Below are 15341 nucleotides of genomic sequence, written 5' to 3' on the forward strand. Positions count from 1 at the left end.
CCCACGCCGATAAAAATTACGTCCCGACGTATAAAATCACATCAAAACTCCTTATTTTCAAAAATAATAAAAAGCATCACCCTTAATTTAAATAATTAAAAATAATTATTTAATAAAAACATTTTCTATTTTTTAGCCCTCGATCTCCGTTCCTCGATCGCAACTTGAATAACCTTTAAAAATACATTTTAATACATGTAAGTAGAAAATCTACTAGAACATCGTATAAACATATCACATAATCAATTAAGGAATTAAAATCAATTAATTAATCATTTTTCATATTCCCTAGATTTGCATGCAGTTGGATTATGTCGTCTTAATTTTGGACCTTATAATAAGCTTCACAAAAAATTGATGAACTTTCTTAAAATGATAAACCCTTTTAAAAAATACAATATCATGATAAAAATACCTGTGATTTGGCTTTCCAAACCTAGTTGTATTAGGTAGTTGTATTAGGCTAGATTTGGTTTGTCTAAATTTAGTCCATCTTTGCTTCATTTATATATTTTATGCTACACAAATAGTTATGGTATATGTTTCAAAAAAAAAATTTAAGTATGGTATAATATTTTAATTATATTAAAATTTACTAAATGAATAATGAAAATGAATGATCAATTATCTCCGGCAAGAAATGCAGCACAAAATAGAATAGAAGATTTTGTTCGCCTTATTCCGACCTTGTTCAGAATTTGTTTATCAAACAATCTCCCGACGCCACACCTAGATGTGACAAATATAATGTTTAAACATTTCATGTCGCAATCTTGATTTTGATGTTAACAAAATTTGTTATTGTATTTGTAATATATTTACTCATGTGTGAAGTTGCAAACACAAGAAACAAACTGAAACTGAATTTAGCCAAACTGAATTTCTGGCGAGCTTCGGTGTTTTGATGATATCTCTCAGCTGGGTGATTCAAATGACAATCCGCAATTAGACTAATCAGAAAACTCAATTTGGAACTTGTCGTATTTCACGTCGGTTGGGCAAAATCGGATGTTATCAAGGTCTAACTGATGGCTGAATTACCGAATTGATTGCATGAAAATAGCAATCAGTTGGGTATGAGCAGATGCGGTATTTTGGGCATATCTCTCAGCTCGGTTATTGGAATGAAGCGATTTAGTATGCGTTGGAAAGATAAGACGATGATATACAAATCATATTCATAAGTCAAAGACTGAATCGAAGCTTAAGATGCTGATAAATGACGATGAAACTATTGGTTCTGCACAAACTGAAATCAGCTAGGCTGATTTCAGCACACCAGCTGAAACTGAACTGAACCAGCTAAACTGAACCGAACCAAACCATTTGAACTGAACCAGACCATAACTGAACTGAACCGGACTAGCTGAAACTGAATCAGACCAGCTGAATTGAACCAGACCAGTTGAACCGAACCAGTTGACCAGAGTTGACTACTCGAGAAAATGTCCAGCAAGGCGAATTTGACCGTTGCAATTTCAAAAACAGTACAGAAACTTTTCAAAACGGTCATATTCTTGTATCTAACGTATATATCATTGTTGGAGCATATAAATACAACATCTTGAATATCAAACAAGAGCTTTTGAATCGGATTCAAAGCATGAGCAGTTAGCATGAAGAAATCAGCTGGTTGAGAGCACAAGCCCTTGTGTGAGGATACATTTGAGATGTACACTGTAAATGATAAATTCCTCACACACAATCACTCACACATATACAAAAGAGTTGAATTTCAAAGATTAGTTGAGTGAGTGTTGCACAAAGACAATAAACTTGTGTATGTAGTCTTTGCATATGAGACATTAAACAATATGCTAATTGTGAAGTGCTGCCTGCAATCTTGAGTGCTAGGAGGTTCAATTAGGAAAGAGATAAGTCCTAAGTTGAAATAGGACTTGTACAAGATGTTTATGGATCAAAGTCTTCTAGTAGATCCTTCCCAAGGGGAAGAAGAGGTGATGTTGTAGCATTTGAAGTCTCCGAACATCCATAAACAAATTTGTGTCTATTTATTTATTGCATGTACTTATCATTTTCATAGTTTTAAAGATGCATTGTTGAAGCATTTTATGTGTTCTTCAAATACCAAAATATTACATACCAAGTGTTTGATAAAATGCTTCAACCAAAATATTTTTACTCGTTCAACTTACATATATTTTAAATGCTTTACAAAATATTTAAACGGTTTCTACGAAATATTATTTCGAGCGTCTTCCGCTTGGTTTGAATACCAAACTCGATTTAATTCATCGGTGTTCAATATTTCGAAAATCAAACTATTGTAGCTCAACGATTATTCCTCTAATCAATCCTAACATATAATATTAAAAAATTTAAAAGAAAATAAAAACAGAAGATTGTAAATTAAAATATTGTATCATAAAACAAATCATGGAGCACACTTTTTAAATTTAAAAAAAAAAAAAAAAACTCATTGATGATTGTAAAATATACCGACTTGTTTTACTACTATCAAACTGTTTCTAGTGTCAATCTTCAACAATCGATACACAGATACCCATTGTTATAATTATTGTACAATGAAAAGAAGAGTAAACATTTCAACTGCACCATATATACTTCAGGTAAGGCGAATATCACAGAAGAAATTCTCGCATTCGTACAGGTCTCTTCACTGCATTTGTAAATCCCTACACAAAACAAAGGATGAAATATGCATGGAAGATGATGATGATATGTTCCAGTTATTAGATATTGCAGCAAGAAAGAATGATGGAAATTGAAGCATGTATACTTTGTCATTCCTAAGTTCATAGGGAGAGTAGATGAAAATGAAGTAAATATCGAACGTGCGGATCAATTAAAATGGCAAGTATCGTCATCTAGTTTGGAAAAGTAAATAGTCCTACGATTGTATATCAGTTGCAAACAAGACAGTTTTTTAGCCAACCCTTGTTAAAAGTCAAAGGGGTGATTCACGAATGTTATTTGCTGGGAGCATGTTACCATTTTGACAAGAAACATGGAATAATATTCCGCTCTATTTTCAAACAAGGAACATTTTTGTTCTAAAAGGGTTATGCACGGGGCTCGGAGCCAAGAAACCGTTACTAGCAAGGAATTCGCAGCTACACATTTTCAAAGGATCACGAGCACCAACTGAAAACTGCACTTCTGCTGAAAAACAATGTCCACGTCTATTAGTTGTTCCCAGGTCGGCCAGTAAAGGTCTAACATAGGGAGTTGCTCAGTCTTAATTAGAGGTGCAAAGAAATTGATTCAGCTTGATCGAAATTATCGAATTTGAGCCAAACTCAAACATGTTCGAACAAGTTTCCAAGCCGAACTCAAGCTTAAATAATTTTGCTCAATTGTTTGAGAGCTGCTTCCGAGTTTTATTATTTTATAATTATAATATAATTATATCTTAAATAAATATATTTCGAGTATTATTCTAGAGCAATAGTTTTAATAGCTTGCAAAAAATGTTCGAATCTTTCGAAATGAATTCAAACTCGAGAGCATCAAATCGAGCTCAAACTCAAATATATCTAATTTAAGTCTTAAATTTTTTTCATATTGGGCTCGATACGTTTCGTTTACACCTCTAGTTTTAATACCAGCATTCCTAGGACCAATGCGCCTGGACAAGGATGACCCTAATGACAAGTTGAAGGCTAGAAGCAATATTAGACATGAAATGAATAAAACTGATTTGATTGCGGCATAATTGGTCAATTTTTAAGCGAAAATGTTTATTAATTTTTCTATTAACCTTCGCAGTTTAAGAATTCAATATAAGCCTGCCAAGGATTAAATTTAAAAGTTGAAAGTAGATAGATTACTCCATTAGCGCTGGTGATAATGGGTAGGAATATTGATAAAATGGTAAGTTTTAAAACAAAAATAATCTCAACCTTGTCACAAAAATAAACTTATACCAGAAATGCATTGAAAAATTCTATATGGTGGGCTAAACGTTCTCCAAGGGATCAGGAGATACTAAAACAAAACAAGGAATAAAGGTGTCACATCAAACTCAGATGAATCTGCATGAAAATTGAAAAAGATCGAACTTTTGGGAAAATTCAAGGAGTTATTTTAAAGAAAAAACAGTAGATTGTAGGTGAATTTCATGTTTGGCAACAAAGAGATCTTATATTTCAAAATCAACACAAAAGAATGAAGAGATCTTTAGTGTATTTGACATCTTATAGAATAATGAAATACAAAACATATACGAAGTGATGCATACCTCATTGAATTTGAACAATATAGGACGTGAGTCTCTCTCCATTGTTCCCGGCTTTTTTAACGTATTCTCAGAAACTTGAGAGCCTTTATTATTTGCTTTTCTAAACCTGAGAAACAGAAATTATACATGATCAAAAGCAAAGAAATGTGAAAAGGGGGAAAATGATGAAATATTATACAAAACATTTGATGGTTGTTCTCTTTCTTTTCCGTCTCTTAAACCCTTTTTTTTCCTTTCTATTGCACAAAGGACAATGAAAAGATGGTCATAAGAGGACTAAGTTAAGAAAAGTCTGGTTATACCTATCAAAGAAACTATTGAGGTCACCCGAACACTTTTTTGTTCTTTCCATTGATTTAAATGAATTGGATGAAATAGAGAGGTCAGATTGCTTTGAAGGTGTTGGACCTTCCCCAATTATTTTCTTTTCAACAGATCTTGTGGTGTAGCAAGATTTGGATAATTGTCCACTTCCACTGCTATTATTTTGAAAGGAACTGGTCTCTTGCGCATAGAAATGGGTAGATTTGGTAGTTGCAGCTTGCAGAATCTTTTGCTTTTCCACCTATAAATCATCATACATGACATCATTTCTCATAATAGAAACTACGGCAGATCACAAGGTAGGCCGTTCTCGTGGCCATAGATGTGAATCAATTGAGTGAATTACGCAAAATTATGAGCACACAATTGTAATAATTTGATGTAAACAAGGATCATAGTAATGACAAAAATATGCAAGATGATTAAGCTTAACTTCACATACACACATGCATATAGTTAATTAGATATTTTTCCCGAAGAGATAAAACTTCACAAAAAGTAAAATCAATATGAATAGCATCCTAACTTTGCTAGTATCATAGATAACTGAAATTTTTACCATTGTAATACAGTGCGCATTCAAATAAAAAAATACAAATTATTGCAAGTCAACATCAAGATCAAGGACACTTGTGTTGTCGGGAATTCTCGTTACTTCAGGCAGCGAAGTACAGCCGAGTAAAATAAGCAAAAGAACGTCATCATTTTTTCATAAACTACTGAGAGAACAAGTCACAAATCACGATTAATTCTGCGATGGTTTAAATAATTAGTTATCATATGAAAACTGAAATAAATACGCAGCTCCATAATTTACCTCATGAACCAAAACTTGCTTCACTGCAATGGCGAGATTAAAGTGACCTGGACAGTACCCCTGCTCGATAGATGAATGAAAAGTATAAAAGTGATGGAACTTCATTAAAGAGTTAATTGTTCTGAATAAATGTGGGAAACAGAGAATTTGGAGAATTGTTTATTGTTTTATGTTTTCTTGAAATGTAATTCATCAAACAAACAAGACTATACCAATAGGGAAACAAATCAAATTATTGTTCTATAATATGGAGATTCTAATACTTTCAAAGCAGAATAACATATTTTTCTAAAAAAATGAAAAGTGTTCTGTGAAAGGCGCATCTGCATGAATAGAACACTAACCTTGAAGTTAATAAATTTGCTGAGAGGGGGATCACAAAAAAGTTCAGACGCCTCTAAAGCATCCTCATGTCTTGAAGTCCCAGATCTATCAGACTTGATGTTCTTGTATGTGATAAAATATGACACCATGACGTTCACTAACTGACCCAGATCACTCCTCTCTTTTTCTGAAAGTAAATGTAACGCAACCTGTGAAGGGATACAGCATTAGAAGATGGGCAAAAAGGTCTCATTAAAGTTTGTTAATGCAAAACACTTTTCGGCCAAAGTGCCTGGTGGAGAGGTAGCATTTAGATCCCGACAGGTTTTTTCTTAAAAAAAATGCAGCACTAATAAACAGAATTGGAAATGAAGCTAAATATAAAGAAATTCATTGATGCATTACTGGTCTTAGTGTTGGTGGTGAGAGAATGTGCAGCATGGGAGAAACTGAGTCTTCTGTAAAGGATTTCATTGACAAATGCCTCGAAATGTATGGTGATATTCTATTATTCCATGCGTAAAATATGTCCATCCGTTCTGCTGAAATTGTTCGGTGTCTGCAGAACATTAACAGAATATTTAACAACAGAGCAAATATCAGGGTAGAAATTTCACAAGTACCATGTGATTAAGATACCTCTGGAAAGACTTCGGCCATTGAATTTCGAGTTTCTCAAGTTGAGCCACCAGACCATGTATTGATATTGCTATTGGAGGTTGATAAACTGTGGAAATGAAATTGAAATTTGAACCATACATCACCAGAGGAATTGAACATTTATGATGACCAAGTATTCAATTACCTTGAAGAGACATCTGTTGTGTACGCATGATGTATCGATGATTTACATCCGAAACTAGCAGATTATCTAAACATTTTACCTGAGTGATAATTCACCAAAAACAAATTATTATCTCCTGGATGTAATCTATATGAACAAGGTATGCACAACTTAATTCATAAATAATACTTACTGTCTTTTGCATAACAGGATCAATATAACGGAGCAGCAGAATGTTTTCATGAATCCCATCCAATATTAATTCATAATCACCACTGATGGAACAAGAACATAAGATCTATCACCCAACATTTATATAAAAGTTCACAAATAAAACAATTTTAAAACTTACCGGTTAGATACAAGGGAATACAGAAAATCAAAATCTTTTGTGATGTTGTTAACAGAATAATTAGATTTCTGAGACCTTTTCTCCTTTTTCTTGTGGAATATCTTCACACAAATAAAGAGGAAATCACAGCAATGCCGACAAGTAAAAATGTAAGAAATTGCTTAGAAATTGATGCAAGTCATTTACCAAACTCACCTCTTTCCATACATCAAAAGCACTTTTAGAAACATCCTTCCGACCAACCACTTGAGAACCTATCTCCAACTTAAAGGGGAAAACAATATTAAATGCTAACCATTTTGTTTAGAGTTGAACCTTGCTTTGACAAGATAATTCAATTAGTAGAGAAATAAAAGAAATCAGTTATATGGTAAATGTGAGTAATAACCATGTTAAATGGTGATAATCCACCTGGACCAAATAATAGGTGTTTGAACGAATTATACGACCAAAAAAAGAAAAAACCAACAAGAAAAAAAATGAAATTCAAAATATACCAAATTGAGGATTTCCTTCTTCTGGTTGAGAAACTGAAGAGTGTTCAAGCATGATCGAATATCACATTCTGGATGGAAGTTAAGATAAGAAATGAAGTGACTAAGAAGAGATAACTTTTTTAAATTCACAGATAAATATGAGACTATATGTAGTCCAGAGACGTCATATTCATTAATTATCAAATAGGAAGAGAAATAAATCAAGGGTACAGTAACACCATGTTGCCAAAATATAGGTGTGAACTGCGTAAATCAACTTTCAAGCATCATCACCTAGAAAAAATAATACTCATCATTTAAGAACAAATGAGACCAGATTCCCATTATTATTCTCTTTAGCATATATTTAAGAGAACTCAGAGGCTAACTTCACAACATAAAAATTCTAGTACTTATTCCATTTAATGAAAACTCACTGTATTTTCCCATCTTGAGGTATTATTGTTAATTTTATTTTTTGAAATTCAACTGCTTCTGGGACATATCAAAACAGGATAGTGCTTCCCCAGTAATCTAGGGGGAATTCAAAATGCATCGTCTTCACAGATGAGACTCCACTGCACCCTGAATTTCACTGTTCATGGCTATTTCTAAATATAGCTCTGTGACCATGATTTCGTAGAGCTAGATTTGTAATCACACTGACAAGTTTAATTTGCATACCAAAAACTACTTCTCCCATGACGGACACTTTTTTCCATGCCAATTTAAGAGATGCTGACTGGTTTCCCAGCCACTGTCTCTAAATCTTCATGCACTTTCAAATCCCTCTCTCTCTCCATCCCTCCCGTTTACATAAAAGACTGTCTGTAGTCTTGAAACTTGATATTAAAACTAGAAGACATAGAGTCAAAAATATGAGGAAATTATGCTTACCTGTGTACTCCGCCAATGCAGTAAGAGCAACGGAACTCGTTTTCAATCCTTCTTTGTTACATATATACTTCAACCTATGATTTCGGCAAATTTCAGTCATTCGTTTAGGTTATCATATTGGAGGTAGCTTCAATAAAAGTTGCCAGCACCAACTGAGTGCAAATTCATTAATACACAAGTGACACAAGCATATTATTGCATAAAGAAGACAATGTGAGACTTATTAAATAAATTCATTAAGGTTGTTCTTCAATTGATAGATTTCAAATTCCTTCAATTAATTGGATGTATAAAATTCAAGTGAATTTCGGATCCATATTATATAAAGTTGAACAATTTCAATCATCACTATGATAAGATTCAAATCCACCCATGAAATTTCATTCCCCAAATCCTTCTCAAAATCAAATCCCTTCCTCTAAATTAAATGGATCAATCCAAGCATAACCTAAGACATTTTAAAAAAATAAACTTGACTAGTCAAGAAATGGGAACGAATCTGAAAACAAAAAAAATGAAATATCAATATTAGTTGGAAGTTAAAACTACAAAAGCGTTACATTTGACAATATGATGTCAAATGCAAAGACATAATTATCACAAATTAAAGTTCATAATTGTATGAATCCATCTATCAGAACGAAAAAGCATAATAGTTTAGTGCCAATGTACCTGGTGTTTTGTCGGGAATAATAAAAAATGATATTAGTGAAATGTGATAGCATGCTAACAGACTTAAGTTTCATTTTCTTTTAAAAAAATTATCATGTCTGCCACAAAAAAATTCCAGAAATTCATGTTCCACCGAAAAAAGAACTGCCAGAACTGATTTATTGAATAAAAATATATAAAAAAATACCTATTTACAACGCGAGTCGCTGTTGGTTGGACAAAAATATGAACCCTGCAAAGTAAGAAAGCTTCTTCAGGTAAAAGGACATGGTCAAGCGGCTCAAGCAACAAGACAGTACTTTTTGCATTTATGCGGATGGAGACTTAATACAACTAACCCTGACCCTGACCCTGACCCTGACCCTGATTCACTAAATCCATTAAACATGAAGCAAAATTGATGACAATTTATCGGGATCTTACTTTGCGACCTGACGTAATGGCCTTAAGGCTGGTGCATATAGATCATTGCAAATGCATATCACCTACATTCAAAAACAGTTATCTCAGTCAAAACAATATTTTAAACAACAGTATGAGATAATATCATACTTACTGGCCTCAATAAAGATGTACTATTTTTTCTTTTTTGAGAAGACTTTCGCATAGAATGTCCTTCCTGGACTACGTTCTCCTTCCCAGTATCTCTTTTTTGTTCAGCAGACACCTGCATCATTTTAGGTAAACATTTTTTGACACTGTAGGCTCTATCCTGATAATGTAGAGGACTAATAAGCATACGACCAATTCTAACCTTGTTATTTACCATGTAAACTAATTTGACAACAGATGTGAACCATAAAAATTTATGAATCAAATTGATTTATATGAAACGATTAAAATTATGGATAAAAGTAAGTCATCAAGCAACAAAATTTTCTTAAGATATGGGAGAAAGAGATTTTTTCAAGGATCAAACCAAAAAATAAACATCTGTAGGAAAGTAACTACCATTTATAATCTCCCTATCTGCTTTTCTTCAAATTTTCATGCAGCCATCTGGTTGGTAAAATGAATGTGTTTTGCCCGTATAAATACAAATGCATAAAACAAACAAAACATTGTGCAGTTGAGTTTACAGCAATTGCAAATATAATCATAATCATGGAAGAATTGTTACTGTCCACCACATGTTCAGGTTAAAAATGAGATGCTGCTTTGGTTGACAAATTTATTTCATATTTAATTGGTTATCTATAACATAGAGATGCAATTATTAACTGCACAATGATTTCATAACATACCAACCGAAGAATGACCTCCACAGCACCCTTGCCATCATTAAGGGCCCCATCAATTTCATCAATGATCTAAAAGAATAGTCCAATTTCTGTTTCAGATAACATCAATATCGCTGGAAGAAGTAGTACAATAGCAAAATTTGCACATTGGAACCTACCAAACACTTCGGCTTTGAATCAGCAATAACAGAGTTCATCTGAACCACGTCAAGAATTTTAGATTCAATGGCTGCAGATGACCGGTCATCACTTGCATTAATCTGTCACAGGAAGAAATGTCGTAGTGTTAGATACGATATGAATCACAACTTGTATGCATGAAAGGACAAGCATAGCTTGACAATATACTCAATGGCAAAAAAGTTTGGTGTCTGATTACAATGTAGTCTATTTTAGCAATAAAATGGAAAGATCATTCTAAAAAATTCATTGAATCGAATCTGACAACAGATTAGAGAAGTATGTCCTACTATGTACTTATCAACTGAACTATAAATGCAAACATAAATGCTGATCTCAGACCTCCACGACTCGGTATCCACAATGCTTAGCAGCTACATGTGCAAGTGTTGTCTTCCCAAGCCCAGGGGGACCACAAAGCAATAGAATCTGTGAGACATTGAAGTTTTTATTCAATTGACATTCAACAACAGCAGGTGAAATTTACGTGACAACGCATGAGAAATATAAGTAGACCATAAGTCATGAAGCTCAGACATCAATTAGACCACATCATAATCGCTCTAGGTCTGAAGAAATTGGACGACATGATAAAATAACTCATCGTGATTTTCATCATTGAGGAAATCTGATTCAGGAAAAACTGAATATTAACTAATAATGTGGATGCAAATGATAAAATGAGCAGCAAATAACAAGAAAAATGGATGTGGTATGATCCAGCAGCAGAGTTGGTTTGACAGCAAACACATTTTTACAAACTCATTATTTGTAAGAAGAACCCAACAGTAGGTAATATGGTCCCAAAAACAGGACTTACTGCGTCCCAAAACTAGACCCAAAAGTGCATAAAATTAGCCCCCACCTCCAACTGCGCAGAAATTTTTTCAAAATTTCAGCTGTTTTTGTAAAACAAATAGCAATATCTATGCAATTAATCATTTAGTCAGTTTCAATTCAGGCCAGTTGGTTAACACCCAATATGGCAAGTAGAAACTAACTCTATTTAGCAGCTGGAGAGCAAAATATCATACAATATGAAAGAATAATTAATCTTTGTCGGTAAAAAAGAAGACTACGGTAGCCAGATCCCACAATTGCAATATGTTGGGAGCCACGAAAATCGACTAAGTTGGCTACCACCTAGCTGTTTATACTTACACATCAACATCTAAACAACTATCTTATGAAACAAGTTCAAAATACTTCCAAACTCTATGTTTTCTTTGATTTCAGCTGTCAGTGTTGAACTCCATAGTCTCTATTCATCACACATACTACTTAATGCATGGAAAGCGCGCTTTAGGTAGATCTTATATATTTTCATTTGGAGACATTCAAGCTCCTAGAAACCTGAGTATAAAACGCACCAAGCCACTAGACATCAGACCTAATCTGTAGTATATCATGTATCCAAATCAAATAGACAACAGCAAAGGTTCTTATACAGAGATTTTCACACACCATAATTGTACGAATGACACTAATAAGAATTATAAGAATTATTTATATGGAAGAGGCGGGATACTAACAAACCTTCTGTTCAGGAGGGCCATAACCTTTACGTCTCTTGTCCTGTGTCTCATAAATTCTTTGAGAAAAATTGTCTTCTTCACTTGGCCCATTATGAGTTCTCACGGTATCTCGCTCCAATCTGGGTTCTCTCTTACTTTCATGATAATTTTTGGTAGATTGTTTATGGTGGCGAGAGCCTGAAGAATGACGTCTTAAAGCAGAAAAAACATCCTCAGTGGTACTCGTTATTTCACATCCAAATACACAAGAGTCCCATTGTTTTAACCACAAGAGAACCTGTGATATTAACAATAAAGGTAAAAATTATGTGACAAGCAGTACCTCAAATTAATGTACACAGTGACATACATTCAGAAATCAATAAAATGCAAGCAGAAGAAACAAATTATAAAGCCATCACAACCTCACGGTTTGTTTGCTCAGCGCTCAGAAGCTCTGTAAATGAATTTGGAGCATATTTGTCCACCCAAAGTTTCTCGGTAGCTACTGGTGCTTTTGAACTGATTACTTCAGTTGAAACTTCAACACTTGCTCTCAAAGCCTGCAATGGCAGCACAACTATGGTTCAGTATTAGTATTTCATACAAAATCAAGGTCGCTGGCTTTACAGCTTAAGGCTTACATTGCAAAATAAATGGCTTCTATCATTACAAACATTACCAACATTAAAATTAAAAAACACAAATTGATGAATGAAAAATGTTTCTATCTGATTTAAAAGTGGAGTAGCTTCATCTCGGACTGTCAAAATTCGAAGCTAAAAAAAATTTGAATCCACTTGGCAATAACTTAATTGTAAAAGTGAAATTACCATATAAACAACAGTTGAAATTTTATGGCATCTCAGCGGCAAGTTGTCACATCACGCTACCTTTTTACAATAATAACATGACTTCAATGTTTTCCCAAGTGTATTTGTAATTGTAAAAATGAATTTACTATGGTACTCATGCGTTAGTAGGAAACTAGCATGTTTAGAAACAGGCAAACATCATTACAAGGGGTTGACAAAGAGAACATCCAACAGTTCACAGTGAAGTTTATAACACTGGTGGGGGTCTGGCCTAACCTGTCTTACAACATGTTATAAATGAAAATATATTACATAAGAAGCTTAAAAAAGGTTCCTGTATTATCATTCCATGGAAAGAGGATGAGAAAAAAAAAAGAAGAAGATTGAGGAAGAAAGACATTAGAAGTATCACAGAGTATGCTGAAGCTTACATTAGTGAATTCATCCTGCTCCACTTTTTGCATTAGAACCCTGACAGGTTCCTGAAGGAGCCCTGCAAGTGAAATGAAATAGTTTTGTACAAACGATTACAGCGGTAAAAATCTTTCACATGAACTCAGGACCATGCAAGATTCTTCACAATCTTCATATTATGTGAAAATAGCAATGTGTTGATGCCACAAAAAAAGCTCTACAAACTTCAGTATTTATTTTCAACATTTGAAGTTTGACAGAGACTACCGTACAGTTTTAGCTTGCTCTAAATTGGTGTTCAAAAAAGCCGTAGGCGGGGGCACCCACCGCCTACGCCCGCCTAGCGCATAGGAGCTTAGGCGGCCACCTAGAGGTTTTTTTCTCAAATAATTAATCTATATCGAATTCAAACTAAAAATCAATAGCATATTCTTTATTTTTATTTCATAGAAATTGATTGAAAAATATGTTGAACTTTTAAAAAAATAAAAAATTATATATATCATACTAGGTGACCGTCTTTTTGAACAGTGCTCATAGTCATCGCCTTTCAAAAAATCGGGGCATTGGCTAGAACAATGCTCCAAATCTAGAGAAAAAAAATTAAGAGGGACAATATGGAGATTAAAAGTCTACTCATTACCAATGCACAAATTCAAAGCCTAATTGGTTCGATTCATGGATTAATGCCAGGTTGTATGATACATTTCCAAACATAATGCGTGAGCAATGGATACGGAAGCTGGAAGTGACAAGAGTATAATTCACACTTATCTTGAAACATTAAACCGAGGGTACAATAGAAGTCACAAATAACACATTTTGATTCGCAGTTCCATGATTAAGAGGCAAGTTCTTAAGTTGATAAAAGAGAAAGTAACAATACAACATCGCTGACATTATACTTGAAATGGGAGTAGAAAATGTAACATGACACCAGAACTAAAGTTTGAATATAAATCCTATATTCTTCATATCATACTACTGAATTTTGTGTCATTTATACCAGAATAAGATCATTGGTTTGATGTACTACACATGCTTTGAACTAAGTTGGTAGCAAGCACAGACTCCGACTTAAAAAAAGTCAAGAGAATACAAATTCAAGCAAGCTAAACACACTGATGGGCCCATACGTGTAGTAGCGGGCAAAGGGGCAACCCATAAAAATAAAGATCCCCTTAACTCTCCACAGGTTAGCACCCAGCAAAAAGATTAAAGCTCACCATCACGTTCCTGTCTGAGACTCAATTTATTTGATTTCTCCTCCATACCCTTCTCTGTTCTACATAGCTTTGCATAGACCCTTTCCCCATCCAACCCTGTCACCGGCATACAATCCCCTTCGATCTCCGTTGCATACCTAGACAATATCCTCTCCCCTCTCTCTTCCTCCAATACTTCAACCTCCTCCACCTGCGGCGGTGAATATCTCAGCCACTCCTCATCATCACCCTCCCTTTCTCCATCATCCACCGAATTCATGTTTTCATCCCTTCCCTCATCAACAACCGTTTCTCGGCCATCCTCCAGCAGAACCACATCTGGAAGCTTAGATAAAACCGATTTATCTTTCACTACTTCCTCATTACCAAGTCTACTTCTCTTCCCATCTTGATAAAGACCGTTAAAACACAATGGCGATTCGGGAAGGTTAGATCGGGAGCGTTTCTTATCGATACCGTTGATTTTCTGATGGGTTTTGAAAAGTGAGGGCCTCGGAGGAAGGGAAAGAGTGGGTCTTTCCGGAGGTGGATTGGGCTCTTGCCGCGGTTCAGGAGAGGAAGGAGGTGAAGGGGGCTCTAACTCGATCTCGAAATCTTCCTCAAATCGCTCGTCAAAGGAATTGGATTCCAGCCATTCCAGGACGTCGGCATCAGGAAAATCCATAAGCTCCGCACAGCGAGTGGCCCGAGAGAGGAAATGTACGATGGGCGGGAAAGTGAAGAGCATAGATATGTTAATATTCTTGTTTATTGGAAAACAAAGAATTTTTTTAAGACTAACATTGGAAACGTCTTTTCTTCAAAAAAAATATTACCCTAATAAATTAGGCCGAATTGAAATATAAAAATATATTTTTTTTAAATATAAGTTACATCATTGTAAAAATAAAACAACCAACTATATTTGAAAATCAAAAAAAAATATTTTAAAAACATAAAATCGTCAACCGTTTTCAATCTCCTAACTTAACAACATTGCTAAAACTAATAACTTCTCAAAAATCACTCAAAAGCATAACCAAAATCGTAAAAATATCTTTAACATAAACTTAAAATCCTAAATCAATAAACAAAAGTGCGAAA

At 34.3% G+C, this 15341-nt stretch overlaps 1 protein-coding gene across 2 annotated transcripts; it reads right to left on the reverse strand.

Annotated features, from left to right (window-relative positions):
* Nucleotides 1–2453: 2453 nt before the first annotated feature.
* On the reverse strand, nt 2454–14984 carry LOC142551215 (uncharacterized). 2 transcript variants are annotated; one of them, XM_075660325.1, is made up of 23 exons: nt 14259–14984; nt 13050–13111; nt 12229–12366; nt 11826–12101; nt 10632–10718; nt 10268–10369; nt 10113–10178; nt 9425–9535; nt 9292–9353; nt 9056–9100; nt 8197–8270; nt 7321–7388; nt 7019–7087; nt 6824–6924; nt 6665–6746; nt 6493–6571; nt 6327–6414; nt 6093–6246; nt 5708–5896; nt 5364–5423; nt 4525–4787; nt 4223–4328; nt 2454–2657 (listed from the first exon to the last, which is right to left on the reverse strand). In XM_075660325.1, the coding sequence occupies exons 1-23, from the start codon at nt 14920–14922 to the stop codon at nt 2604–2606; spliced, it is 3000 nt and encodes a 999-aa protein (XP_075516440.1). In that variant the 5' UTR covers nt 14923–14984; the 3' UTR covers nt 2454–2603. The 2 variants fall into 2 exon arrangements, with proteins under 2 accessions (XP_075516440.1, XP_075516441.1); XM_075660326.1 differs by lacking the exon at nt 5708–5896.
* Between the last annotated feature and the right edge of the window lie 357 nt (nt 14985–15341).

This window comes from Primulina tabacum, chromosome 7, assembly GCF_025594145.1.
Source record: "Primulina tabacum isolate GXHZ01 chromosome 7, ASM2559414v2, whole genome shotgun sequence".
Classification (NCBI taxonomy): Eukaryota; Viridiplantae; Streptophyta; class Magnoliopsida; order Lamiales; family Gesneriaceae; genus Primulina; species Primulina tabacum.

Excerpts from the sequence above, each read along its gene's own strand:
- LOC142551215 (XM_075660325.1), bottom strand. The coding sequence starts at position 14,922 with ATGGATTTTCCTGATGCCGACGTCCTGGAATGGCTGGAATCCAATTCC. Across the intron at positions 8,271-9,055 it reads GCGACTCGCGTTGTAAATAG|GTTGAAGTATATATGTAACA; the intron begins GTATTTTTTTAT and ends CCGAAATCATAG. Across the intron at positions 2,658-4,222 it reads TATTGTTCAAATTCAATGAG|GGATTTACAAATGCAGTGAA; the intron begins GTATGCATCACT and ends TGTTTTGTGTAG.